Source organism: Nicotiana sylvestris, chromosome 7, assembly GCF_000393655.2.
Source record: "Nicotiana sylvestris chromosome 7, ASM39365v2, whole genome shotgun sequence".
Taxonomy (NCBI): Eukaryota; Viridiplantae; Streptophyta; class Magnoliopsida; order Solanales; family Solanaceae; genus Nicotiana; species Nicotiana sylvestris.
Window position 1 is genome coordinate 13060973 of NC_091063.1, and position 27154 is coordinate 13088126.

The 27154-nt window shown below is 34.4% G+C and overlaps 4 protein-coding genes across 4 annotated transcripts; 3 read left to right on the forward strand and 1 right to left on the reverse strand.

Moving 5' to 3' along the window:
* Positions 1-4891: 4891 nt before the first annotated feature.
* On the forward strand, positions 4892-12031 carry LOC104221627 (uncharacterized). Its single transcript, XM_009772704.2, has 8 exons — positions 4892-5268; positions 6103-6540; positions 6640-6814; positions 7775-8072; positions 8747-8819; positions 10212-10302; positions 11101-11180; positions 11371-12031. The coding sequence occupies exons 1-8, from the start codon at positions 5185-5187 to the stop codon at positions 11686-11688; spliced, it is 1557 nt and encodes a 518-aa protein (XP_009771006.1). The 5' UTR covers positions 4892-5184; the 3' UTR covers positions 11689-12031.
* A 636-nt stretch (positions 12032-12667) lies between these two features.
* LOC104221628 (uncharacterized) lies at positions 12668-19208 on the reverse strand. Its single transcript, XM_009772707.2, has 12 exons — positions 19084-19208; positions 18801-18948; positions 17889-17971; positions 17704-17779; positions 17523-17590; positions 16224-16299; positions 15965-16086; positions 15724-15807; positions 15300-15446; positions 14073-14181; positions 13839-13958; positions 12668-13051 (listed from the first exon to the last, which is right to left on the reverse strand). The coding sequence occupies exons 2-12, from the start codon at positions 18886-18888 to the stop codon at positions 12978-12980; spliced, it is 1047 nt and encodes a 348-aa protein (XP_009771009.1). The 5' UTR covers positions 18889-18948; positions 19084-19208; the 3' UTR covers positions 12668-12977.
* Positions 19209-20934: 1726 nt separating this feature from the next.
* On the forward strand, positions 20935-21390 carry LOC104221630 (uncharacterized). Its single transcript, XM_009772711.2, has one exon. The coding sequence runs from the start codon at positions 20935-20937 to the stop codon at positions 21388-21390; it is 456 nt and encodes a 151-aa protein (XP_009771013.2).
* Positions 21391-21756: 366 nt separating this feature from the next.
* LOC104221629 (membrane-associated progesterone-binding protein 4) lies at positions 21757-27031 on the forward strand. Its single transcript, XM_009772709.2, has 8 exons — positions 21757-21939; positions 22048-22133; positions 22236-22307; positions 22608-22645; positions 24473-24516; positions 24682-24728; positions 25111-25285; positions 26524-27031. Exons 1-8 carry the CDS (start codon positions 21829-21831, stop codon positions 26689-26691), a joined length of 741 nt encoding a protein of 246 aa, XP_009771011.1. The 5' UTR covers positions 21757-21828; the 3' UTR covers positions 26692-27031.
* Positions 27032-27154: the final 123 nt, after the last annotated feature.

The window sequence follows — 27154 nt, forward strand, 5'->3', positions numbered from 1 at the left end:
CTAAAATCAGGGCAGTCTAGTTGTACGCGCATGTATTCACATGTATTCGCGCCATGTATTCATGAATACAGTAGTAAAAAGTACATAAAATAAGGGCAGTCCAGTTGTACGCGCATGTATTCGCGCTGCTGTATTCGTGAATACAACAATAAAAAGCGCTTAAAATCAGGGCAGTCCAGCTGTATACGCATGTATTCGCGCCATGTATTCATAAATATAGTAACATCAATCACCTTAAAAATAGGTATGTTCAGCTGTCTAAAAGAGATGAAAAACATAAATAGCATATTTCATGCCTCAATGACAGTGTATACCGTAAATACTTATTTTACTATAAAATATAAAAGGTAGCTATAGAAAATAATATTTTAAAATAATTTTGATTTATAATAAATAGGGTGTATACCTTTGCCATAGGAGGTAAAATTTCCTTTTTATAATCCTAAAACAAACAAATATGTAGGTTAATGCAACTAATCAAGAGTTCATGTTTTTTGGTTGGTTTTAAGTTAATATATTTTTACATTCCTATGCCATATAGTAAACTATATTACTCTCCATGCTTAATTTTAATATAATTACCTTTTATATATCTAATTACCATTTATGTATATTTTAGGAGTTTTAATGGTATTAATTAGTCTCCTAATTTAACTCTACCGTATATTACCACTCCACCAAGTTTCTCTCTCCAAATCCCACCCCCTCACCCACGTATCAAACCACACCCCACGATTTCCTCTTCAATCACCCACTATTTCCTCTTCTAAAACTAGCGAAATTCGGTAACCCCTCCACCATTAACAACCATTAAAAAGCTTTGAAGCTTTAAATTCGAATTTGGGTTTTCAAAAAACATTGTTTGTTTGGATTGGATGTTGTTGCAAAGAATTGAGAATTCTCTCTACGTCTCGCTCTATCTCTCAATCCCAAATTTCAGTAATATAAAGCAAAGGAAAAGAGAGCAACGATTCCACCATTGACAACCATTAAAAAACTTTGAAGCTTTGAATTCGAATTTGGATTTTCAAAAATCATTATTTGTTTGGATTGGGTGTTGTTGTAAATAATTGGGAATATGTTTTGGAGTTTATATCTCAATTTTGAGGGGTTTCGGTGAAGATTAGACTTGGTTTTGGCTGAATTTCAGATTGAAACTCGAAGAAGAAGAAGAAGAAGAAGAAGAAGAAGAAGAAGAAGAAGAAGAAGACATGACATACATTATATTGCAGAAATTGTAGAAAAATAGTATTATGTTGTTTATTTATTTTTATTTTATTCATTTAACTATTGTATGAAAGTTGAACAACATTGTATAAAAATTATATTTAAGTGGTATTATATTGTAGTTGTATATAACTGAGTAGAAATAATGTATGAAAATTGTAAAGAAGATGTATAATATATAATTAGTTGTAGGAAATTTGTTTTTACTATGTATAAATCAGATACAAAATATACAAAAGTCATATTGTATAAAATTTATATTTAAATTGTATATTATTGTAGTTATATTTAAATGGATAAAATAATGTATGAAAGCTATAAATAAATTGTATAATATATAATTAGTCGCATGAATTTATAAAGTTGTAGGGAAACCACTCCCTAAGAATCCCACTTTAGACACTTTTGTTGGAATTGGTTCTCAAGGAGCTAATGTGGAGCCCTGTAATTAGTTTTTGTAACTTTCCACTCTAACAAAACAGTTAATTGGCTGAACCCTGGAAGTACTTGGGTTACCAATGCAAGTTCTCGACATGTGGTTCACTAGGTAGGGTAATTTACTAAATATGAATATTTAGGGTAATATAGTTTACTATATGACATATGAATGTAAAAATTCCTTTTTTTAATAGTATATACGTGCAGGCTTGATTGTCACGACCCAATTTAAGATCATGACCGGCGCTTAGGAGCAAGTGCCCCCAAGTAAACCTCATTGATATTTTATAGAAAAACGGACAGAGTTTTCCCTATTTTTTGGACTATCCAAAAATAATTCCTGTCGCAAAATCAACAACCAACATTCTAATATCAATCCAACCAACAATACATTTTATCCATTAACCAAAACAAGTCTCAACCATTATAATCCACCCACTAACAACCACGAATACCGATTTATCTCCAAATTCGATAAGAAAATGCAATACTCATCCTATGTCTATAATAATGAAAGGATACTCATGACACTAAAAGAATGACCATGGAGCGACTCTATGAGTTAATAAGAAAAGACGATAACAAATAAATAAACTCTTCGCCCACGCGAACAAGTGCAGGGCTCACCAGGAACTATCAACTCGTATACTCTAATTAACGAAATCCTCGCTCGCATCAACTGCTGTCTCTGTAAAAAAAAAAAAAGCGGGGAGTGAGTCGTTAGCTCAGTGAGTAATAACACTTAACCACAACCGTTTTTAATTGGGGACAAGTCAAAAAACATGCTTGTATGACAACATTCAGAAGTATCGTAAAAATAAGATGCCCTCTCAAAAACAATAAATATAATCAGTATATTCATGTACTTCATGTGATATAAATCAATTTAACCAATCGGTAATAAACTGAGTAAACACGGTCTCATAGCAAATCTTTATGTTTGGGAGGTTTTCAAGAAAGGATCATGTAATTTGTATCACTATGTAGACCTTTTCGTAAAAGGAGTCAAATATAATTGTAGGTCCCTACTCGAGGGAAAACTGTAACTGTATATTAGTTCTACTTTCCCACTAGCGAGAGCTATAACTATAATCGGTAATCTGTAAATATAAGGTGCACCGGGTCTAACGAACCCGCCGTTAACTACGGGATCCTTCAAAGTCTCCTCCCATTTATACTTTTTCTTGTAACCAGTAAATATTCATAAGAAAGTATTTTCAAACTCATAAAGGGCATATCAATTCTTACCAAATCATGTAAATCCATTTCGGTAATGGTAACCATAACAGTAAAACATGTTTAGTAACAGTGAGAACATTTTAAATAACGGTAAACATCTCCAGTAAATTGTTCAGTACCATATCAAGTAAAGGACTTGTCCCACATGCAATTTCAAACATTCGGTAACATATTTTATTTTCAAAATAACATATAAACCATGCAGGTTATGAAAACACAAATTGTGGTAAAATTACTACTCACGGTACTCGTGCAGGAATACGAAACGCGTCATCTCGAGCACTTCGTTCCACTTCTTCAACTGCCTGCTTGTAACAAAATCAATTCACGTATAAACTTCGTGTATTACCAACATAATCAGTCCATCCCTATCACCTTTAATTAATTTTCCTGTCTTCATTCCTTTAAAATATGACCATTGATTTTCTGCTACGCAATTTAGTAGTACTTAATTAAATAGAAACTATAGTTCTTTGTTTATTCTTATATTTTTTTTTTTTGTTGTTGTTGAAGGATTTCTCCAAATCCCCTTTTCTTCCGTTTTTTTTTTTTTTTTCCTTTTTTTTTGTTTTTTTGTTTTTGTTTTTGTTTTTTGTTTTGTCAATTACTTAACTATTCTTATTTTTAAATGTGAGGTATTACATTGATACATGCCATTTTTTAGGGAGGAATTAAAAGAGGCGGACCTAGCTTAGAAGTTATACACCCACGGGTACCCAATAGTTTTTTGTCTATATATATTAAAATTTTTACTAAAATATTATAAATATTTAATTATAAAATTAATTATTATTGTATATTATTTGAGAACCCAAAAATTTAAAATCTTAAATCAGCGTTTGAGTGTTTGATAGGCTTTCTCATTTTGTCTTGGACTGCTTTTATTATTTCAAAATTCCACTCAATGTGGATAATTTTAAAATCTAGATTGAGATTCTCGTGAAAAAAGAAAACGTATGTTGACTAAATTTGAAACTTTATTTGCTAGACAGTAAAATAGAGGTCCCTAATTATTACACTAATGAAGTAAAGTGGGAATCTTAAATTTGAAGTAAAGTTAACTGTAAAAAAATATTTTTCAATTAGCAGATTAACCCTTGCCAGTGCATGTGATAATAGTAATTATGAGAAGATACTTTTGATATTAATTCAAAACTTACTAGATTAGATAGATCAATAATAAAATGACCAGTTCTCATGCCCACCAAAGTAGAAAAAATAAAAATAAATTAAGAATTCCATTCTAAAAATGTAAAATTTCTATTTTTAATAGACTTTCCTTCTTAGTCTTTATATTTTAGACCCTTCAAGCATACCACATTTATGTACGATTCGGGAAAGGATCGCACCCACATAGGCACCTTATTTGAAGCGGTGTCATGGTATCGTCGAATTTTTTTGGTATATCTATATGTATAAATAAATAAATAAAATTAAAATATTGGGTACACATATAAAAAATGACGCCGCTTGTCGTCATAATAATTTATTTATTTGTTTACTTCTGCAAATATTGACACCGCTTACAAATTTTTTTGCGTACGCCACTGCTCCTAGGGATATGACGTAGATTGTCTATCTTAATACAAGCATTAGTGACTACTTCCATGATTCGGACTCGTCACTTATAGATCACACAAAAATAATTTTACCGTTGCTTCAAGGCTCCCTACACCTCAACATTGATAAAATAAAATTAAAAAAGGATGCATGGATTTGCAAAAAGTGAGTGGCAACTAATTCTAATAATCTAGTCAAGAACAGTCAAACAAAAGTAACTAACTAAAGGATAATAAAACCCAAAAGCATATAATATAACTATAAAAAGCAACAAAAGAAAAGTATAATAACAGGACAAATATTAAAATTTAAAATAAAACTCAAGAAATAAAAAGGAATCTGAACTCAGCTGGCAAAACCAAATAAGGTTGGCGGCTAATAATACAATCCATACAAATATAAATTGTTTTTAAGTTATTGAAAAGGTAAAAATGCTTTGTTTTGTCTACAAAGCTAGACAGTTTTTGGTGATGAACACAAAAATATTACTACTAATATAGTATTTTTTTTAAAATAAAAAAAAAGATAGTAGCTTTTCTTTTTCTTTTGTTTTCTTTTCTTGTTTTCATCATTACTGTCTCAGAAATTTGGAACAGTTTTGCTTCTCTTTGATAAGAAAATAGAATTAAAATATGGGAAATCACCAAATCCAAATGATTTTATGATCTGGGGTTCTTGATTCTTCTCCTAGTACTACAGCTACTTGTTCTGTAAGTGAAAATGGAAAATTCTGTGGTTGTTTCTGTTCAAGAAATGCATCAGCCACCTTCAGCTGAATTTGATTCTTCTGCTCATTCTAATCTTGTAAGTCTCTCCTTTTTTTTCTTTTATATTATGCTTCTTATTTACTGTTTATCTTGTTGTTTTTTTCCTCCCCTTTTTGTGAGAGTTGGTGAGTGTGTTTGTGTAAAGAGGGTTGCTAAAGGAATGACAAAGAAGTGATTTTTCTTCTTCTTCTGTTGTGGGGTTTTCTTGAATTTAATGTTTTTTGGTGGTTTGAGGAAGAAAGATGTGACATTTCTGGTAGTGGTGGAAGCTGGAATGTGAAAGGTTTGATTTTTTAAACCTTTCTTATAAGTGAGTTTGAATGTTGATGAATTAGCTGGTTTGAGATTTTTATGGAATTACTTTAGCTAGTTTGGTGCTTCAATTTTTTTTTTTTGGCATTTCTTCCTTTTATGTCCTTGTGCCGAGGGTCTATTGGAAACAAACTCTCTAAATTCACGGTAGGGTCAGGTCTGCATACTGACTACCCTCCCCAGACCGTGGGATTATACTGGGTTTGGTGTTGTTGTATTTCTTCCTTTTATGAAGTAGAAAAAAATAGGGAAAGAAATAATCGGAGTAATGTATGCCAAGAAGGCCTAGAATCTCATTTTTGCTGACCTATATTAAGATTTTAGTTTTATTTATTCCACTGTTCTTCAGAAGTAAAGGGTCTAGACAAAGTTGCAACGTTTTGCTTTTAAATGAATTTGTCATTAGATAACACCAGTTTGTCAACTCATTATGATCTATGGTTCTCAAACCGCTCGTGGCGGATCAGTTTGTGCTGCAATATAAGTTAAACATGCTGATTATTTCTTGCTTTTGTGGTTGTTGCTTTTGTGTTCTGAATTTTTACTTTTGTGTTAATAGAAAGGAGAGAGAGAGGAAGCCACTTTAGTGCGGCAACAGTCAACAAGACGGCCAAATCTCTCCTCTCTGCAAATACCTACAAGATCTTTGGAAAATGCATTATCCAGTTTTACAAGAATAGATGTTCCAAGTCCTAACTCTGCCCGATCAGGGTTGCCCCCGAGGCCCCACTCTGCTAAGTTCATGTCATCTATGAAGAATCTGATTCCACAGAAGAGCACTAGGACAAAAAATGTAACCCACGATGGCGAAAAGACAGTTCTCATTATCCCAGACACGCCTCTTTCAGATAAGCCTTCAACTTCAAGATCGTTTTCTCTGAATAAAGTTTTGTTCTCTTCGATGACAAGATCAATCCGCTCTTTACCAGAGACGCCAATGGGAACTGTGGTAAAGCCTGCAGAGGACAATCATTTGGATACTCAGTTAGAGTTAATTGTATGTCATATATCCTAATATTTACTTTATTTGGATGCAATTTTTGTGTGTACTCTTTCTTACTTTTTCTTTTTGTACCATTGATATATTTACTGACAGAAACCTGAAGCTCAACAGCATATGAAGCGTTCATTTTCAGTGCCTATACATGTTAAAAGCAGAAGCTTAAGGAGGACAGATACTAGTGGCAGTCTCATCCGTGTCATTTCCAAAACTGTTCGCCCAACTACAGATTCTGATGCCTCAGCAGACATATCACAGGAAACAGAAAATGGTATGCCAAATTTTGTGGCGTACTGGCTCTTATAAATTTTATACTCACTTGTCACTAGCTGCTCCAATTTGCTAATGCTTCATGAGTGTACTTAAGAGTGCATATGTGAAAACCTATTTTGATCATTTTCTGGACTAAAAAGGTTCTTGGTACAAGCCTACAACACTAACTGTTTTACATGTATGTCTCTGCCTATTGAGATGTTAACTCTGTATACATGTCTGTCTCTGCCTATTGAGATTTATATCCATTTGTGATTTAGTTCCTCCTGTGGCAAGTTATACTGAAACATCCTTTTATGGTTAGAGCTTCTTTTATTTGCTCACGTTTTACTCCCTCAATCCCAGTTTATATGATGCTCTTTCCATTTTGGTACATGCCAAACTTTTTGACACCAATCCGAAAATATTAGTGTTCTATACAACTTCAAGAATTCAAATTCAATTAACTAAATTTTTAAAATTTTGATGTGATAAGACTAACATTTCAACCGTTCACTTTAATATTTTGTTGCACTACCACTAACATCATACATAAGTCAATATTTTGGTCTCAGTGTCTAGTCAAGGGAGTATCATTTGTAGATCACATTTTCAATTAAAGAGCTCTTTATCTCAACAATTTTGGTAGAAACGATCACGGGTTTAAATTAGTAAGGAATAGAATTGGCTGTGTTAAATTGGAAGTATTCCTTACAAGGATTAAGAATACGGAATGGTGAATGTTTCTTAATTATCGCAATTTACTAATTTCTATTTGGTCGTGTTCACTTTCTTTGGATCTTTGGAGTAGAAAGAATGCTCGAATTGAATAGGATGGTAGATACTTCATCATAGGCAATAGTTAAGAGTAAAGGACATGACTACTGCTGTCTCCTTTCCTTGTTCCAGTACTTCCTATGACATCTTCGCTGATTATCTTTTGGTGACTATAATGGCTTTTTTCCTTTGCTATCTACAGCCACGGATAATAGTGGTGAAGATATTCCTGAGGAAGAGGCTGTTTGCAGAATTTGCTTTGTTGAACTTGGTGAAGAAAGTGAAACATTTAAAATGGAATGCAGCTGCAAAGGAGAGCTTGCACTTGCTCACAAGGAGTGTACCTTGAAGTGGTTTAGTATTAAGGGTAACAAGATTTGTGATGTCTGCAAGCAGGAAGTGCGAAACCTCCCTGTAACATTATTAAAAATTCAAAATCCTCCAACTGCTGCCAGAAGGTCCCAAACTGTTACACAGCAGAGGGAAGTGCCTCGCTACAGGCAAGTTCAGCTAATAAAGTTTTACTGCTTCCTTTACCTTGGCTTGAATTTATGTGAACTTCAAACTGAAAAGATGATAGATAAGTACCTCTGATCTAGTACTTTGTTAATCACGGCAGATGCTTTCTGTTAGGAAATGTAGCTTCATGCATTTTCTATATGCCTTTGCAATTCAGTCAATAACGGATATGACATAAATATTGGAAGCTTATTCCTTATGTGATAGAGTCACTAGAATCTTCTAATCCTACAACCTTATCAAGTACTGAACTCTTGAACTTATACATCTTGACATATATTATTAGATCTGTTCACAAGTGAATAACATGTTTTCAGATGAGATTATCTAAACATTTGGAAGCTTTTTGATTGTTTACATGACACACTAGAAAGCATATGATCTTTTAATAATAAATCCTTCTCAAATATTGAACTCTTGAATGGCCTGGATCTTGATTAACATTACAAGGTTTCTTCACAAGTGATAAACTTTACTTGCACTTATTTGGTGTCTTGTCAGTTTTATACCATGATAATGCCTAATTGGTGTCCATAGTTTCTCATTTATTTGGTGATACTTGTAACCAGGTTAATCTAAATGTTAACCAATGTCACATGGAAATTGGTTTTGTCACACTTATTTGGGTGTTTCTCTCTTCTTTTGCTATCAACAGAGTCTGGCAAGACGTACCTATCCTTGTCATGGTCAGCATGCTTGCCTACTTTTGCTTTCTGGAGCAGCTTCTGGTACTTTCCTTTTGTTTCTTCATGGTTATATATCTTCCTGAAGGGGAGTCTTGGCGTAACTGGTAAAGTTGCTGCCATGTGACCAGGAGGTCACCGGTTCGAGCCGGGGAAACAGCCTCTTGTAGAAATGCAGGGTAAGGCTGCGTACGATAGATCCTTGTGGTCCGTCCCTTCCCCGGACCCCGCGCATAGCAGGAACTTAGTGCACCTGGCTGCCCTTTTTTATGGTTATATATCTTCCTATGTAAGTTAAAGCGCTAATATAATCCAGTAAATTTCAATTTATTTTCGGCCAAATTGCATACTATTGGTGCGTAGTTTAAGCTGATGCGTTTCTGTCCTATTGTTCCGGAATGTGCATTTTTGTACTTATTTTATAGGATTTGTGCATTTTTTGTCCTAATTTTTTGGTCTGTGCACATAATACAAACTTTCTAAAAGAAATGCTAAAATAGGACTTCCTCTAACGACATTACTTTTTGATGAAAAAATTCATGCACAACTTGTTGATCAGCCATTTGAGAGTTCAAAACCCATAATCTATACATTATATTTGTGTGGATATTTGAGGGTTTTGAAAGATAAAAAGAGATAAATGTTATCGTAAATATTGTTAAAATAAAATGATTATTAGTACTATATTAAAACGTCTTAAATTTGTGTGCATATTAAGGTAAGGGGTAGATGTTGGAGAATTGATGCTTTTTATTACTTCAAGAAATAATATTTGAATGAATATAAGTTTTGAGCATCAAAAAGACTGATAAAGAATCATGTGCAAGGCAGATTACTTTTTCCATCTAAATATTAGGCAGCGCCAAGAGGAAAATCCCATTTTTACACATTTTTAGAATGTTGGATTTTTATGTTTGCATCTGAAAAAGTAGGACAACAAATGTGGAAACTCTATAAGCTAGGTGCCAGAACTACATTTTAAAGAAGTAGGCCAAAAACAGATGACTCTTATAAACTAGGTTATAAGATGCAACTTTAGCTTTATTTTATCACTGGTTCCTTTGTTCAGCTGTCATAACCATCATGACATTCATATTCTACATTCATGTTATCATATTTTAAGAGGTTATGTAACAATTTCGTGTTAAAGCACGAACTTCTCGAAAGCCTAGATGGAACATTGGTATTTTATGTTGTGTGTGTGTCAATAAGTGCAGCTTGGTGCTCATATCATAACTCAGTATGGCCTAAAAAGAATTGGATAGTGAGTCTCTTTCAGTGTTAACTTTGTATTGATATTTAGAACTGTCCAAAAAAATATTTAGGAATCCTATTAAAGGCACAACCATTTCTTTGATCATATTTCATATAGCATTCACATTTCTGTCTGATGTTAGAATATTGTGTTTATCATTTTCTTTTTTTGTATCGTGACAGGTGACTGACTTAGGCGCTCGTGCTCTTGCTATCTCTTTACCTTTCTCTTGTGTTTTAGGTCTCCTTTCTTCTATGATAGCTTCTACAATGGGTATGATTGTTTTCCCTTCTCTATTTCTTCTCATCCGATGTCATCTCTGAAATGATTCCACATATAAAACTTCTACTTCCTGGTCTTTTCTTTTAACTTAATTGAATACTTTCAAATATATTATGGCTAAAGAGACAAAAGGGGCTGTTAATCCACTGCATGTTTGTTGAATTTTGTCTCTTAGATATCAAGATAACTAAGAACTATCAAATCACAATCTATGCAATTTAACCATTTCTTAACTGGAAATGAATTACTGCACTTTATATTATAGGATTTAGTGATTTACACACGACTGTTAAGTAGCCATATATAGTGGAATTTTGATCTTCAGGAAACATGGTTAACGTGTTTGGATAAACAGTTTGTGTCACTAGCCAAGAGCCTGCTTGGGTAAAAGTTTCAATTTTCGCACTTAGCTATCCCATTTTCGCAAAACCTCTCTATTGCAAGGGAAACATCTCTCTTTTGAGGATCAGTCCAAGTGAAAGAAGAAAAGGAAAAAGACTCAAACTGATTATCGTGCTGTAATACATACCTCATCAATAGCCATGAATATAATGAAATTGACCTGACAGACAAAGTAACTGAATGGGCTCTGTCTTTTAAAATTTAGACATGTTTTTATTATTGGCTCATTCCTCAATGTTCTCTACATCATTTTGATGTTTTTGGGTCGACGTACTTTTGTTGTTAGCTCATTTCTTCACACTCTTTACACATTCCTTTTGATTTTTTTTTCTTGGAGGGATGAATCTTTTTATCAAGAATTATAACAGATTCTTTGGCCATTTGCAGTCAGCAAGAGTTACATATGGGCTTATGCGTCATTTCAGTTTGCAATTGTTATCCTCTTCGCCCATATATTCTATGCAGTGGTAAAAGATCTTTCACTCTTTAATTTCTTGCATTTCTTGGCGCCCTTCTCTCTTATGTATGTTGGCAGCCGGGGTAGGGGGAAGAGGAGGGAGTGAGGTTCCTTGTTTGGACGATAGGTGAAGGCCGCTGTTGCTTTCACCTGCAAAAATAACAGATACATAAAGATTTACATAATTGCTATATGTGCAGCTTAATGTTAGTGCACTTCTATCGGTGCTGCTTTCTTCCTTCACTGGTTTCGGTATTGCAATTAGTACCAACTCGCTCCTTGTAGAGTATTTGAGGTGGAGAGCAAGCAGGCGTCTACGATCATCCCCTGCACAAACAACCAGTGCCATGCAACCACATGTTCTGCCTGATCAAAGATATTATAGCTACATTGACAACACCTCACGCCAACAACGCCATAATAATAGTCAGCAGCAACAACACCAACCATTGCATAATCCTGTTGTTGGACAATTAGAGAATCCGGGGCTGCAAGAGATTAGGATTCAGAGTTCTTAACTCAGACTTCTAATATTTTCACAGCATTGGATAAATAGTTTGAAGTCAAATCAGTATGTGATGCTGACTAATGGTCAAGCATTTTTGTAGCTTGAGGGATTCCTTGCCTTGTGCTGCTACTTGTAGTAGTACCTTGAAAATTCACTTGGTACTTAGCTGCACAAGGAATAGGCCACATAGAAAATGTGCCAGTAAGGGTGGAAAAAATTGCAGAAATGGGATAGTATAGGGGTCTTGTAGCCGTAGGAGTTATTTTATCTTTGAAAGTATTTGGAAACATGGAATTTTGAGTACTTTTGAGATTTTATGAAATACAGAAAGGCTTATGCTTGATTGTCTACAAGTATCGATTCTCTTTTTTTTTTTCACTTTCTAGAAAGTTAGCCTGGTTTTTATGCTTTTATTCATTCATTTTGCAAATTCATGGCAAATGTGATCAAGGCGAACATCGTTGAATAGATAGACTTACCCTTGGGGAAAATGACACTGTATAGTTGCTCTTAAAATAACCGAAAAAATGTATATTTTTTGTATATATATATATATATATATATATATATATATATATATACACACACACACATTCTATATGTTATATACAAAATTATAAAAATTTAATATAATTTTTCGGATATCGAATGTAAAATAATTTTTGGCGTGGTCTAAAAGCGATAATAACCCAATAGACTTCCGAATCCCGGGTTGGCGGCTTCCAAATCTATTTAAAGACCCTCCTTGTACTGAAGCATGCTTTATTCGATTCGACTCCATGCTCACTCTATTCTAGTATCAATGGCATCAAGTATTTGGTCAACTACTATCTTTCCAAAACTGATAAAAGGAAGAAATAGGTTTCACTCCAATTTACAAGATCTACCAGACCATCTACTTTCCAGGTACTGCATTAAACAAGACTTGCATAATAAAGCATCACATAGAAGTCCATCTCTCTCAGTTCCAGCAAGTTTTTCAACTAAAATTGAGCAAGAAAACCTGGAAATGTTCATTTCCTTTGAACTACAAACTACATTATGTTACAATGACCAGTAAGTAAATCTTTTCTCAGACTGCTAGAATGGCTTGGATACACCATGGTATATTTGTGTAAAGTGCTATCAAAATTAAAGGATAAAAAGAAAGTCAGAAAAACAAAATACACGGAATAAATTATACACAAGCCTCATTTATCGATCTCCCTTGTTCGCTAAAAGCATAGTGCTCTGGGAATTTGGGATTTCCTCAGCTGAATACTACTCTGTAGGTGCAACATGTCACTAGGTAACCTTAAATTATCGCACAAGACTTCTGCTGTTTTTCTTCATAACTGCTTCAAGGAACCTGTACATCCATTTATCTAGCATGCCTATTATACACAAAACATTAGGCAAATATGTGAGAATGTGTGATCACTGATTAGATTAAAGATTTCCTACTAATTTCACAGTCCAGTTTCTTAACTGCAAGAAACAGCTTTAGGGGAATATCCCTGAAATTCCAAACAAAAAAAGATCCTAAGAGGAAGCCAAAAGAATCAGGGAAAAATACATTGTCCATACGTAAATCTACGACAGACTTCTCAGGGAAAGTTTAAAAACTTCCCAATATTAGGCCGCTCCCCAAACCTATGACTGTAATAACCCCACATAAAAAAAAATCGGTATCTAACTAAACAGATACAATATAAACTCCAAATCATTGGCAGATGCCAGGTCTATGCTATTTCAGCGAAATGCGTGAATGGAGAATTGGAGATAATGTTTGAATGGAGATCCCTCAACTGCAAACATGGGGGGAAAAAAGATTATAGAACACGGGAGAAAATTTCCCAAGAATTGGTTGAGACTCTTAGAAGATGATCTCCCCAGGCAATTAACACTCCATTCTGAATATGCAAGAAAGAAATAAGAATAAAGAAGTCTAAAGTATCATATTTCCTGGTACCAAAATACTTGTAAGCATTTTCCACACACCAGAGTAAATGATTAACAATCTTCCCACACAACAAAATGCAGAGCATTAAGTTCAACCTTCAAATGCCAAGAATGTATGTGCAAAAAGAAGAGTAGAATAATAGCAGGGACTTCTGGCTTATAAGAGAATGTTTAACTTCAAAAAATCCTACAGGCTACAGTTAAGTGTTGGAGGCAAACCTGTCAAGGCAAATGTACCACCCAGAACTGCACAGAGCCGAGTAATAAAGTGCAGAAAACTGCGACGTTCTTCTCTGATGGTCACAGTGATTGGTGATAAATCATATAAGAAATATACAGCTGCATTAATTGAGAAAGACAATAAGCAAAAAAGTACAACAAGAGAAAAAGAGAAAAGGCAACAATTGATAGAAAGAACTTGTCTGTTGAGTATTTAAGACTTAAGAGATGCACCTGGCCATGTCCGATCAAACTCATTGATGGGAGAAAAGTATTCCGTTACAGAGAACTGATTAGTTGGCAAAACTTCTTTTGATAAATACCTGTATTCAGTGGGAACAATCTACAAGACAAAAACCAGAACTTCAAAATGCAGAATAGCAAAACAACAGAACATTAGCTTCAAAGAAAAACTTGGTATGAGATCCGCACAACTTAACTAGACCATACATTTCAGCTAAATGTTAATTACTCACCATAAATCCATGGAAATTTCTCAAACTTTATGGTATACTTAAAAGATAATTTGGCTACGGATAGTGGCAGGTACCAGGAACAGAAATTACTCCAGTTATAGAACTGCATATTTATAAAATTGCTCCTTCGGTCCAAATGCAGGTGTCAAATTTAGTTTCGACTCGACTACTAAGGTTACAGTTGGAAATTTATCATATTTAAATTAAAGTGGGTCCAAAAGTGAAGATAAAGTTGACTTTCAAAAAAATTGAATATTGTTAAGAGTGAAAATAGGTCTCATATTAACTTTTTTTATACTAAAGTAAGTAAAAATTTCAAGTGGATACGATCTTGAGACAACCTAAAAATGGAAGTAGGACAGGACAGACGACACAGATGAAAATATATGTTGTTAAACGATCATTTTTTTAGCTAAATATATACGCTGTTGACAATCATGGCCTGATGCAAAAAAAAGAGTCTCCTCACTTTCAGTTCAAAGTGGATATGAAGATCATGCACTGCAGTGCATGTCTCCACGAACCGCATTCACCCATTTAGTGCAGCTGTTAGGCAGCTCAAAAGCTAATTAAGTTGTTCTGGGACTATAATTACAAAAAAAAAAAAAAAAGAGGGGGGGGGGGGGCACTTAAGGTCCGGATTACCAAGTCATTCTATTTAATATCGTTCTTTTGTGGAGAAAGTATGATTTATGATCTGTATAAACAATCAATTGCACAAAAGTGGAGCTCCGCATTACAATGGAAAAGGTACCTAAATTCAGCGCATATCTACTTTTCACAACGATTCCAGAAAGACTAGTGATAAAAAGTTAAAACAAAATACTAAAAAACATTAATAGAAAATAACTAAAGCGAGCAGTTATACAATTCATTTCATCAGTTCGAGAAAGATGTATGGCTATGTCCAAATACTGTAGGCAACATATTCAAACTAAACATCAAATAAATGTCTATAATCTCAAACGAGGGCTACAACTCAAACCTTAATGTAATATTTGAATGTTCCACTTGCCCCACGCAGAATTCGTTCTGTTCCATCAAGCGGGTTGTGAATACCTGGATATTTGGGCCCAAATGATAAGTCATGGATGATATGGCTCACATTCACATGAGTAGAACCTCCAAAAATCTGCAGTGGTTAAAAACAGATACAAACAGGAGTAAGCGAAAAAAAAGAAACAGGACAAATCTGATTTATATAAGAACTTCCAATAAACTAATTCCTAAAGGTCATTATTTTCAAGTCTATTTTAATTTTAGCATCTTCCAACTAGAAACCTCCAAAGATCGCTGTTTCATACATAAATAGAAAAGAAAGATAAATGGAGACGTCAATGTCTTTTAACAGGTTGATTATCATTGTAAAAATCACTCCATAAAAGAACATAGAATCCACGAGAGCTAACCATTTGAGCAACAAAAATATTCAACCCATGAACAGATATATGGAAATTTCCGGCAACACGTTGGACATCCAAAACACCATAGACCTGCAATAAACAATAAATTACCATTGCTTTTTTAGTCCAAGTGGTATGACGGTATGAATCTCCAAACCTTTTTCCTAATCTTATTTCTGAGGCATAAAGGAGAAAGAGAGAAGAATAACAAATAAAATAATAAGCTAAAAATGAAAGAGGCACATACTCTGCATCCCTCCCCATTAGCCAATGCTTGCTTAACCTTCTTAATCATATTTTCAGCATCTTGATCGAACCCTTGCAGATGGGTTTTGTTATCTGAATCTTCATGATGGTCTTTGTGGTCATCTGGTTAAAGTTGTCATTTAAAACCATGTTATTAAACATATAATATATTTTTATCCAACAAAAAGCATAATTAAAGTTCACTAATGTGAGGAAGAAAAAGTTTATACGAGAGTCAGAGCAGAAAAGGAAGACATTACCATGTTTATGTTCCTTTTCCACAAGGTCTGACAAATACTCAGTTCCAGTAATATGCCCATCTCTGTTCAAGCGAAGCTGCAAAAACTCTCAACCATTAAGCAAAGGCTATGAGCCTTTTATTTTATTTTTAAATTTTAATAATATTTTATATATATTGTTTTCAAATTTTACCAAAATAGAAACAAAAAAAAAACTTAATAGTATTTCATGAAAAATATTAAAATCATTTCTCTATTTAAATTATACTTATTGTAAAATGAAGCTTAATACTGTCTTTTCTCGTAATTTGACACCCAAAACCGCTTTTTGGAAAGATTGGCCAAACACAATCTATTTATCAAAAAGTTTTAAAAAAAAAAAAACTTTTCAAATGAGTTGGCCAAACACAAACTACTTCTCTCCAAAAGTACTACTCAGAAAAGCAATTTTGACAAAAGTACTTCTCAAATGAATTCAGCAGTTTTTAGAAGCTTCGCCAATCATGCTCTAACTACTGTAGGATCAATGTATCTTCAGCCTAGCATAAAAGCATGGTACCTGTAGTACTGCAAGTTGTAACTTATAACTATAAAAACTAAACAAATACAGATCAATGACGGGTTAGTAGGATTGGCTACATGAATCCTCTGCAACTATTTCACATTTAGGTCCATTTCATTCAAATACTAAGTATTTATCTTTTAATGCTAATTAGGGGTTCACAAAAGCTAGAGGTTTTCTAAATCTCACAGCTAATCCTAAACAGACATACAAGTCTCTAACCAGGAAAAAAAGATTTCTCACAAACATCGGATTGTCATAAACAAAAACAACTAGGCCTTAATCCAAATCATTGTTATTGCCAACTGTTTTCACTTTTCAGTGCATCTTGTAACCATAAACACTAAACTATTTTTAATAGTTCAGTTCTCTTCAGATGCTACTATGTGACTAAAGCAACTAGCCAACATAAATATGCCAAACATGTCTGGCAGAAGAAAACAATAGCGAAATACTAAGTGAAAACAGAATCACAGCTTTCGTTGTCATACCCCACTACTGCTGCATCTTATCCCTCCCACCGTAAAACAAACACAAAAAAGGAAAAAAATCTAACAAAATAATATTACCAGATTAAGTCTAATAAAGGCACAAAGTAGTTGCTAGTGAAAGTACGGTTAACATACTATAAGCTAAGGTGTTATACATCATCTTTTCATGCGAAACATGGTCACTTTCTTTTCAGTTTAATGAGCAGAGCACCTTTTTCTAAAGTTAAGGCAGAGCACGAATTTTCTCAATTCAAAAAGAGCAGTTACCTTCCATATGTTTGTATCAAGGTCTACTTCATGCTTCCCCGACATATCAATTGCATCCACACTTAGAACTACCACGGTTGAAGAAATTAGTCAATGTCTGAAGCATTTAGATTCACACAAAAAAAAAACTCTTAAAGAGTGTAAGCAAACATAAGACCAGATGGGGGATCATTATCCGTACCATCACAAGGTAAAGAGGGGAATGTCATATTAATGTGTATGGGTAGAGTCTCTCCACGTCTCAAGTCAACAGCCATCTGTAAAAGCATAAGTCAGAGCAGAAACCTTTAAACAACTCTTAAGTGGGATAGCAATTATCTAATAAGGTAAACAATGACGAGAAAGCAGCATTGAAGAGGAGGAAACCTGATGAACTGTATTTGTACTAAGATAGTAACTCAGTTCATGCAAAAATAGTGTTGCCATGATAACCAGCCCCACAATGGAAACTAGTGAGAGAGAAAAACAAAGGAGTAAAGTTAGTAAAGAATCAAACTAAAAGAAAAAATTGCAGAATAGAGTAAGCATGATTTCTTCTAATGGTCAATTCAAAATTAGCGCCAACTGAAGCAACCAACAACCGTCGCAATTCAGTACCATCCCCTAGGCACTTGACCAGGCGCAGGGACCAACTTCGACAGAAGTGCAGGAAAAACGTTTATAGAATCAAACAACCAAGGAATGACCAGAAGTAGCATCAATAACTTTAATAAAGAAAAACAGCATCTCCAAAAGTCGTAGCAGGTCTAAATATAGTAGAGTCAACTAAATATACAACCACAACTACTCAGTAAAATCCCACAAGTAGGGTCTGGGGAGAGTAGAGTGTACGCAGACCTTACCCCTACCCAGAGGGGTAGAGAGGTTGTTTCCGAAAGACCCTCGGCTCAAGAAAAACATGAACTAGCACAACTTAGATATAAAGACACAACACATTTAAAGAAATACTGGGTATCTGAAGTTCAGTTACTTAACTAGCCCGGGTACCTACATCTCCCATATATCTACGGGATAATTATCATTTCACCCTTTACATTTAACATGGTATGCTGTGGTAAAGCTGCTCGACGTGTTAAACATATGATGCATGTACATTAATCAGCTAGCATCAGTCCTTATTCAAATAATGAAAAGCAGGTAGCACTATGTTTCCTTTTCCCTAAAACAAAAAGGGGGGTTATGATCATCCCCAGCAATAAGAAACAATTCCTAGTTACCCATATGAAGACAAGACTGGGAGTAAGAAGATAATATTAATAATAATAATAGTAATAATACCAAAGGCGCCAGATTTAGTCTTCTGCAACAAATGATCTTCTGCACGTGGAAAAGCATCCAGGGCTTTTAGAACTTGCTTCAACCCCATCTCTTCTCTATATTTTCTTCTCAATTTTATAATACTGCAACCAATCAATCAACTAGAAGACTGCCGTACAAAAATGAAATAACGTTCGTCGATTAGATCAAAGCTAAAAATCAGACATTTCTGGGGAACAAAAATCATAAAATTTAAGAAAATTCAATGATGTGAGGAGTTGTAAATTGTAGAGAGAGAAAGTACCTTGATAGGAGAGAGAAGAGAGAGCAGGCCGCGGGAGGAGAATCCGATCTCTGATACTTCTCGGAGGGAAAACGACGACGACAAAGATCCTTCAAGAGACCAAGCAAGACTTTGTTTTCCTATTGGGTTTGGGCCTTTTGGGGTTGAACCGGGTGAAATGTGCAGAGATAGTCATTTTCGCGAATGCTATTTAGAGATTAGTCCGTGCTTTAAATTTTTAAACTAAAAATCTTAACTTCGGGAATGAAAAAATTAAAATTTAGGATATATTGGCTAACTCGTAAATAGCAACCCTTTAAAGTGGTAAAGGGTGGCTATCTGGTGTCATTTTTACGGTGAAATGCACATAAAATTGTTTTTATAATCGTTAGTTATTTAAATAATAATAGACAAAATTTACAAAGTATTTAGTATTTAGCCATCCAGAATGGGTGAAGTACATAAATAACCCTCAAAGTGGATGATCATAAATCTTTATCTCTGTTTACCTATAGCCAAAACTTCAAATTTAAAAACTATTACCTATCGCTTGTCCCATGGACAACACTTCTAATTTTTATCTTGAAGTTCTGACTACGGAGTAAGCGGAGGTCAAAAGTTAAATATCACCACAAAAAAGTATCAGTAAATTCTTTTATCCCGAATCAAACTCCCATAAGGAGAAATTTCAATTTCGGTCAAGAATATTTATATTTTCATACCTTAGGCAGAAGTTAGTTTTTGCATAGCCTAATTTCAGACCCGATGGTCTGAAGTTGCCAAATCTGGCCAGATGTTAAATAATTTTTTTAAAACTAATTACTCCTATATTTTAAATAGTCGTTCAATTCTAAAAGTCTTTCTTCCCCCTTTCCCATTTCATCTAAATGCTTGAGACTTTCGAAATTCTTGATGTCTACAATCATATGATATTTTTAAATTGGGGATCATAGTAACTCAATTGATTGGCTATTAGTGTAGGATGTCTTATATTGTAATTCCCTTCTTCATTTCTCACTCCCTTCCGCTATATGTATAATAAAAACAAGAAAATAATACAATGCTACTTTTAAATTTTTAAAGTACTATTTGTTTACCCGTTACATAACTAGATTGAGATAAAAAATTGCATGGCACATTAACTATGATGTATCGTGTTACAATACTTTAATTTCGGCAGTAACGTAACTTTTGAGCTCTTTCTGATTCAAGTTAAACCAAAGTTTCAATAAAAATCCAAATATACTTGTAAAATTATTCACATTTTAAGCACCTCATCACATAAACTTCACAAGATAATTACTCCTTGCATACAAAGCATGACAATATCACAAGAATTTTACTTTCATCATAATATTAACCATGCCATGTAAGGACAATGCCTTTTCTTTATATACATATATGACATGCTTTTTAAATCATTTCTAAGCTAGGATGCTAAGGAGAAAGCTGCTTTTGATTTCTTTATCTTCTTTTGCTATACTTCTCTTCATCTTCTTTATATCATTTAATATTCGCTTAAACTTTTCGTTAACAACTTCTTTAAACAATACCATTTTGTTGCAGCAATCGCCCCAAATGAACGCACAATTCACCCTCTTAATAGGAATCTTTACACAACCAAAAAATTTTGATAGACGTCATTTCCTTCGCCTTGTATATGGAATTCAATCCACGCCCATAGCTCGTATCGACGTGAAATTCATTTTCTGCAACATCACCAATGCTGAACATCGAACATTCATTGTCTTAGAAATCATGCGTTTTAATGACATTATCATCCTCAACTGCTCTGAAAACATGAATAGTGGCAAAACTTACACTTACTTTTCTACCCTCCCTCGAATCCTTCCTACACGTTACGACTACGTAATGAAGGCGGATGATGATGTGTACTTGAGGCTTGCACCATTAGCGTCATCTCTCCAACCATTACCTAGAGTTGATTTATACTATGGTTTTGTTATACCTTGTCCTAGCATGAACGCGTTCGTGCATTACATGTCTGGAATGGGGTTTATTTTATCGTGGGATCTAGTGGAATGGATTGGAAGATCAAATATTCCTGCCAACAATACTTATGGTCCAGAAGATAAGTTGGTTGGTCAATGGCTAAATTTGGGAAATAAAGCAAAAAATAGGTTTTCTAACAAACCAAGAATGTATGATTATCCAGGAACTAATGGGAGATGTTCACATGAGCTAATCCCAGATACAATAGCTGTTCATAGGCTAAAGAAGTGGGAGCAATGGGTAGATGTTCTAAGATTTTTCAATGTAACTAAACAACTTCAACCTTCTGATCTTTATAGTATATCATTTGATTAATGAATTTGAAAATATTGTCTATGTTGTTAGTCATAACTAAGATTGACTACATTGCAAGATACGTATTTTATTTTTTATTTTTTCGCTACAGAAAATAAAATTTTCAGTGATAACGTTCTGGGACGACCTATTTAGTCGTGACCAAAAGTAAGTGCCAAAGTCGTTGCAATAAGTAATGGTTGAACGGTGGGCTATATGTCGTCATTTTGAGTAGCGACCTACCTTAAATTTATTTGTGACGCATTTGTTAAGTTTTTGCGGCGATTTTACTCACCACAAAGCTATAATTAAACAAATTATCTTCGCGCTACTTTTCTCGCCACAAAAAGTTAATAAAATATGCCACATAATGATTTACTGTAGGTTGATGTTTGAAGTAGCGACCTACCTTAAATCTATTTGTGGCGTACTTTTTAACATTTTATGGCAAGAAATTAAATGGCTTCATTTTTAGGGAATTCATTTTTAGGGATTTCTCTAATAGTGGCTCTTCTCTCTTTGCTCCTTTTCAAGATTTCCCCTCTCAAATCACTTTACTCTACTCCACAAGTATGTCTCTTTAACCCCATAATCTTAATTGTATCAGTATCTTTTGTTGTATAATTTGTATCTGAATCTCAAAATCACTTTTTTATTTTGTGGGGTTCCTTATTTTAGAATTTTCAGAGACTTTTTACTGTTGAAGAACTTGCAATTTACAATGGGTCTGATCCAAGCTTGCCCATTTTTCTTGGTATTATTGGGTACATGTTAAATCTGCTATACTACTCTTGAGTCATTTAAAGATTGCATTTTTTTGAACATTTGAGTGATTTTGCTGCTTTTGATTTGGTTGCTATTATTAGGTCAGTATTTGATGTGAGCAAAGGAAAGAGTCACTATGGTGTAGGAGGTGGCTACAACCATTTTGCTGGAAGGTCTTTTTTGTTTTTTTCAAATTCTCTTGCAATTGTTGTATTTATGCTAATTCATAATTTGTAATCCTTATTGAAGGTTTAATGAAATCTTTGATTCTATCACTTTTGATTGATAAGAGTGGTTATTTCATCCTTTTTTTTCTTATTTATGTGGGAACTTTTTATTTTCTGATGAAGGAAAATCAAGTTATAAACTTTTGCTGATTCCGAATCATATAAGGCTAATCTCATAGGAGTATTTACAAATTGTATTGCTTTTTCCAACTAACATATGCTTTTTTTGCAATTTTCAAATTTCAGAGATGCTTCACGTGCATTTGTATCTGGAAATTTTACAGGTTTGCATCTTTTGACTATATTTCCATTTTTTTTGGATATGGTAGATCTATGATGTACTCCATTAAGATTATTATAACTTTGTCTACTGCACATCACACTTTGACTGCAAATAGTGTGAATGAGCGTTCATGACGGGAGCACAACCAACTTAAACATCAACCTTCCTTTCTAATAGATGAAAGATCTGGACAGCATCAGATTAAGTCCAGCCTTGGAAAAAAAAAGGTCGCTTTGCTATGCTAGCAAACTGCAAGATGAAGCAAATTAGCTTGATTGGAAGATTTGATGATATGCATACCATTACTTGGAGATTTCCTCCAGCTTTTAAGTCAATTCTGCTTCTGAGAGAGTCGTGGGAAGATGTTAAGGGGTTTTCTAAGAGTAAATGGATCCACCTTCAGCTGCCAAAAAAGTGTCATTCCGATTATATTAAAAAATTATGTTTTTAGAATGCATTTTACTTGGAGGCTCCTGTCACTTGCCTGCAATTAGGAATTATGGTTTATCGCTAGAGTTCTGTTATGATTTGCTTAGTGGTTAAGCACCAGTTGCATCTGTACGGAGGAAACATTATTATGGGGTTAGCCACTGTCATTCTTTTTACTTTTTCTTTTTCTTTGAAAGGTTAGGAAGCAATTAGGGATTATGGTTTATTGCTAGAGTTCTGGCGTGGTTTGCTTAGTGGTTTAGCACCAGTTGTATTTGTAAGATGGAAACAATTATTGTAGAGTTACACGCTATCGTTCTTTTTTCTTTTTTCTTTTTTCTTTTTCTTTGAAAGGTTAGTAAGTGAATTGGTGAGTGTAAGTTCAGATAATATTTGAACTGTTATCTGATCAAATTCATCTTCTATATTTATCCCCTTGGGTCAAGCAGTGTTCCTTTTATGTTGTACAAACAGGTTGCTTGTACTAAAATTTAAAGTTAAAAAAGTTTCAAATTCTAAAGGAAATTTGAGTATGCAAAGGAGTAATCTAGCAGATATTGTGACACATCAATTCTCCCCACGGTTCTTTACCATATTGTGAAGTGGGATATGGACATTCATTAGCCAAGAATTCTCCTACCTTAAGTTTAATATTGTTGTCATCAACTTCTAAGGACCAAGAGATATTTTGAACATCCAATGATCAACTGCATATTGATATACTGAAACTGGGCAAAAGCTTCAGCTAGAAGGCGAATGCAGAATGGAAGCAGTAAATTGGGGAGCTTCACGGCATCTGTATTGAAAGAGGCTAGAAATTGAAAGTTGTGCTCTATGGTTTGTACAATTGAATTGTTGTTATGACAGTACTAGCTATATTTTTTTTCTCTTTTCCTGGGCTTCGTCAAAGGGAAAGGAATACCTAGGACTAGATTCTTTAGACTTAGTCAAGTGCAACTTATCAAAAACAAAGCTCAGTCAAGCACGAACTCTGTATAATTTAAAGAATGTGCTTTGATCTTGTCTATTTCTTGAAATCTTTCGACTAATCCTGCAACGATTTAGGAAAAAGAATCTGAGAACTACGAATTATGGTGTTTGAAGCCATTTAAGCAATAACTGCTGCCTTTTAAGAATCCCAGTTGTGATTTCCACTCTGGATACTGTTGCCTTTTACAAACTCAACTTGCTAAAGAGAATTCCCTTTTCTTGCTTCTAGATAGTTTGAAACCTGTAAATTGTAAAAGACTGATGCCTAACTGCAGTACTTGTGATATCTCGACTTCTTGCTTGCCTCACTATTTCCATGATGTAAATGAAATATGATTCTTATATTTTGGTTTTGTCTTGATGATTTGTGGCTTCTAAAATTAAGTTCTTTTATTCTATGTTAATTCAGGAGATGGCCTTACTGACTCACTGCACGGTTTATCCAGTGCTGAGGTAGTATGATGTTCTGTTGTCATTCAGTGGGTCTGCTTCCTTTTTTTGAGTTGTACTGAAGTTGTATTGATATCAGTCTGCTGAAATATCTTTTAAAGTGTACTGTGTCTAGCATTTTTTTGTCTTGATAGGGAAGAACTTATTTTCGACATCTCACTTTCATAGGTTAAAAGTATTGTTGACTGGAGAGACTTCTACTTCAGAACATACACGTGAGTAATTCATCTTCAAACTTCTTAATCTTGAATTTGGCAATGTGAAATGCAAACAGTTCATCTATTTGAAAGGTTATCAGCAGTGTCTTCAATTTCTTATTCAAAACTCAGATTTATTACTATTTAATTTCCATGATATTTCTGCAAAACATCAGGGAATAGATTCTTCCTAATGGAGAGATTAGACTTTATTCTTCTCTGCTAATAAAATAACAAATTGTGGTTCATATCTCATGTTTTTTGGAAGCTAAAAGGCAATAACAAAGAATTTGGCTTAAGAAGCCATCCCTCTGTTTGTTTCCCCTATCATGACCAACATAGGTAGGAAGGTCAAGATTGAAGAATTGAATGAATCGCTAACTCTCTTCCTTTCTGGCAGATTTGTCGGTAAGCTTGTAGGTCGCTATTATGACAGTGAAGGCAATCCCACAAAGTACTTAAAAGGGGCTGAAGCAAAGGCCGCCAGAGGTGCTCAGCTGATGGAAAAACAGAAGAAGGAAGAGGCTAAACTACCTAGCTGTAACTCAAGGTGGAGTCAAGAAGAGGGTTCAGAGGTATAATTCTTTTATCTCTGTTCCAAACTCCATACCTCAAAGATATTCCTTTTAAATACTAGGTACTGCGGTAGGGGAAGAATGAGAGGAAGACAAGAGGTCATAGCTTTCCCTTCCCTGTTTCCTTTAGGTTGAGAACGCAGAAGATAATACAATATCCCTTGCATGAGGCAGAGGCAGATCTAGATTTTTTTTAATATGGGTGCACCACTAAAGAAAGGAGAAAAAAGAAAGTATTACCACTAAAGAAAGGGAAAAAAAGAAAGTATTAAGTGGGAATTGATTCCTGCTCCTTAGGGTAACAACTCAACATTCAACCAAGTGTACCATTTAGCCTCTTTGGAGCATGAGTGCCACCAGATAATATTAGATACAACAACAACAACAACAACCCAGTGTAATCCCACAAGTGGGGTCTGGGACCAGATAATATTAGATCAATACAAAAAAATATATATATAGAATACCTTGTTTGGCGGAAAGACCATGGGTTCACGTGCCCCATTTATTGGGATATAAATCTGCCCCTGCATGGAGCCCAATTGAAAGTGATTATTTTGGGTGAGGCCAATACAAAAGGTCTTTTATTTTCTAATGAGACCTTTATTTCTCTGTTTTCTCCCTACTTTTCTCCTAGGGTGACAACAATTTGATGTGATCCACTGGGAAGGAGAGGTTTTTGTATGCATGTCATCTTGGTTCGTCCCATTTGTTCCTAACCAAATAAGGGAAAGGAAAGCTTTCAACTTGTGTCCGTCTGCTTCCCTAGTTTCCAAACAAAGGGCAATGTGAAACAAAAAAGATTTAAGAAGAAAATAAACAGCTGGTTATTGCTGCGCGTAATCAGCAATGTCTGATAAATTGTGGAGGGACTAAAAGTAATGGGATCGATACTATTTTTCAGTTCAAACTTGAGATAGGAGGGACGTACCTTGATGTGCTTTGCCAAGAAACAAGTGATTGTTATTGTACATTAGTTCGTATTCTTCAAAAGTTAAGCATACGAAAAATGGATTTCCAACTAGCACATTCCTGCAAATGTCTCTTCTCCGCAATTGAATTTTCAAATAGTTTGTGTGTCATTCTCAATAAAGGGAACAAAATTAGATGGGAAGGCTCTTGTTCTTGAATCCTGTATGCTATGAAACTTCAATTTTATGTACTGTCGTAATATTGCAGATAATGTCATTGCATGCTTCTAAACGCTTGCTAAGTAGCAACATTATTTCCCTTTTCAGGTTTGGTGTGACGATGGATATCCAAGATTAGTTCAACGACCTGAGCAGATTGCATTGACCGGAAAAATGAGCAAACGTTGTGCTTGCTTTAAAGAGGATGATCTTGGCCAGCCAGGTTTGGAGGTCTACGAAGGATGTGATTATTTAGCCAAAACATGCCGGTTATAAAAACTGCAGTGGGGGGTTTTATAGCATATCTGATATCAATTCCACAGACATTTATAAAAATTTCCATGTCAGGAGATTTTGTAACATTACCAAAATTTCCTGGGACAGTAATTTCTAGCATCTCTCTGTCCCCATCTTCGAAAAGCATAAGTTTTTTTTTTTTTTTACAACTCTTGGAGCATTAAGTCCTTTATTCATTAGTTGGAAATTACATTGTTGTGCGTGTAAAGTAAATGGACCTTGGACCATTCTTTCTTTCTGGCGATATTTCTGAGAAATTTTACCTCCTATAGCAAACTATTACAACTTATTTATTATAAACCAAAATAATTTCAAAATATGATTACTTATAGCTACGTTTTATATTTTGTAGCAAAATACGTATTTATTATATACAATGCCGTTGAGGCGTGAAGTACATCAGTTATGTTCTTTCTCTCTCTTCCAGTTAGCACACCATCTT

Excerpts from the sequence above, each read along its gene's own strand:
- LOC104221627 (XM_009772704.2), top strand. The coding sequence starts at position 5,185 with ATGGAAAATTCTGTGGTTGTTTCTGTTCAAGAAATGCATCAGCCACCT. Across the intron at positions 6,541-6,639 it reads ATACTCAGTTAGAGTTAATT|AAACCTGAAGCTCAACAGCA; the intron begins GTATGTCATATA and ends ATTTACTGACAG. Across the intron at positions 11,181-11,370 it reads CCCATATATTCTATGCAGTG|CTTAATGTTAGTGCACTTCT; the intron begins GTAAAAGATCTT and ends CTATATGTGCAG.
- LOC104221628 (XM_009772707.2), bottom strand. The coding sequence starts at position 18,888 with ATGGGGTTGAAGCAAGTTCTAAAAGCCCTGGATGCTTTTCCACGTGCA. Across the intron at positions 17,972-18,800 it reads GACTAAATCTGGCGCCTTTG|TTTCCATTGTGGGGCTGGTT; the intron begins GTATTATTACTA and ends CTCTCTCACTAG. Across the intron at positions 15,808-15,964 it reads CTAATGGGGAGGGATGCAGA|GTCTATGGTGTTTTGGATGT; the intron begins GTATGTGCCTCT and ends TGTTTATTGCAG.
- LOC104221630 (XM_009772711.2), top strand. The coding sequence starts at position 20,935 with ATGAAGGCGGATGATGATGTGTACTTGAGGCTTGCACCATTAGCGTCA.
- LOC104221629 (XM_009772709.2), top strand. The coding sequence starts at position 21,829 with ATGGCTTCATTTTTAGGGAATTCATTTTTAGGGATTTCTCTAATAGTG. Across the intron at positions 22,646-24,472 it reads TGTATCTGGAAATTTTACAG|GAGATGGCCTTACTGACTCA; the intron begins GTTTGCATCTTT and ends ATGTTAATTCAG. Across the intron at positions 24,729-25,110 it reads TTCTACTTCAGAACATACAC|ATTTGTCGGTAAGCTTGTAG; the intron begins GTGAGTAATTCA and ends CCTTTCTGGCAG.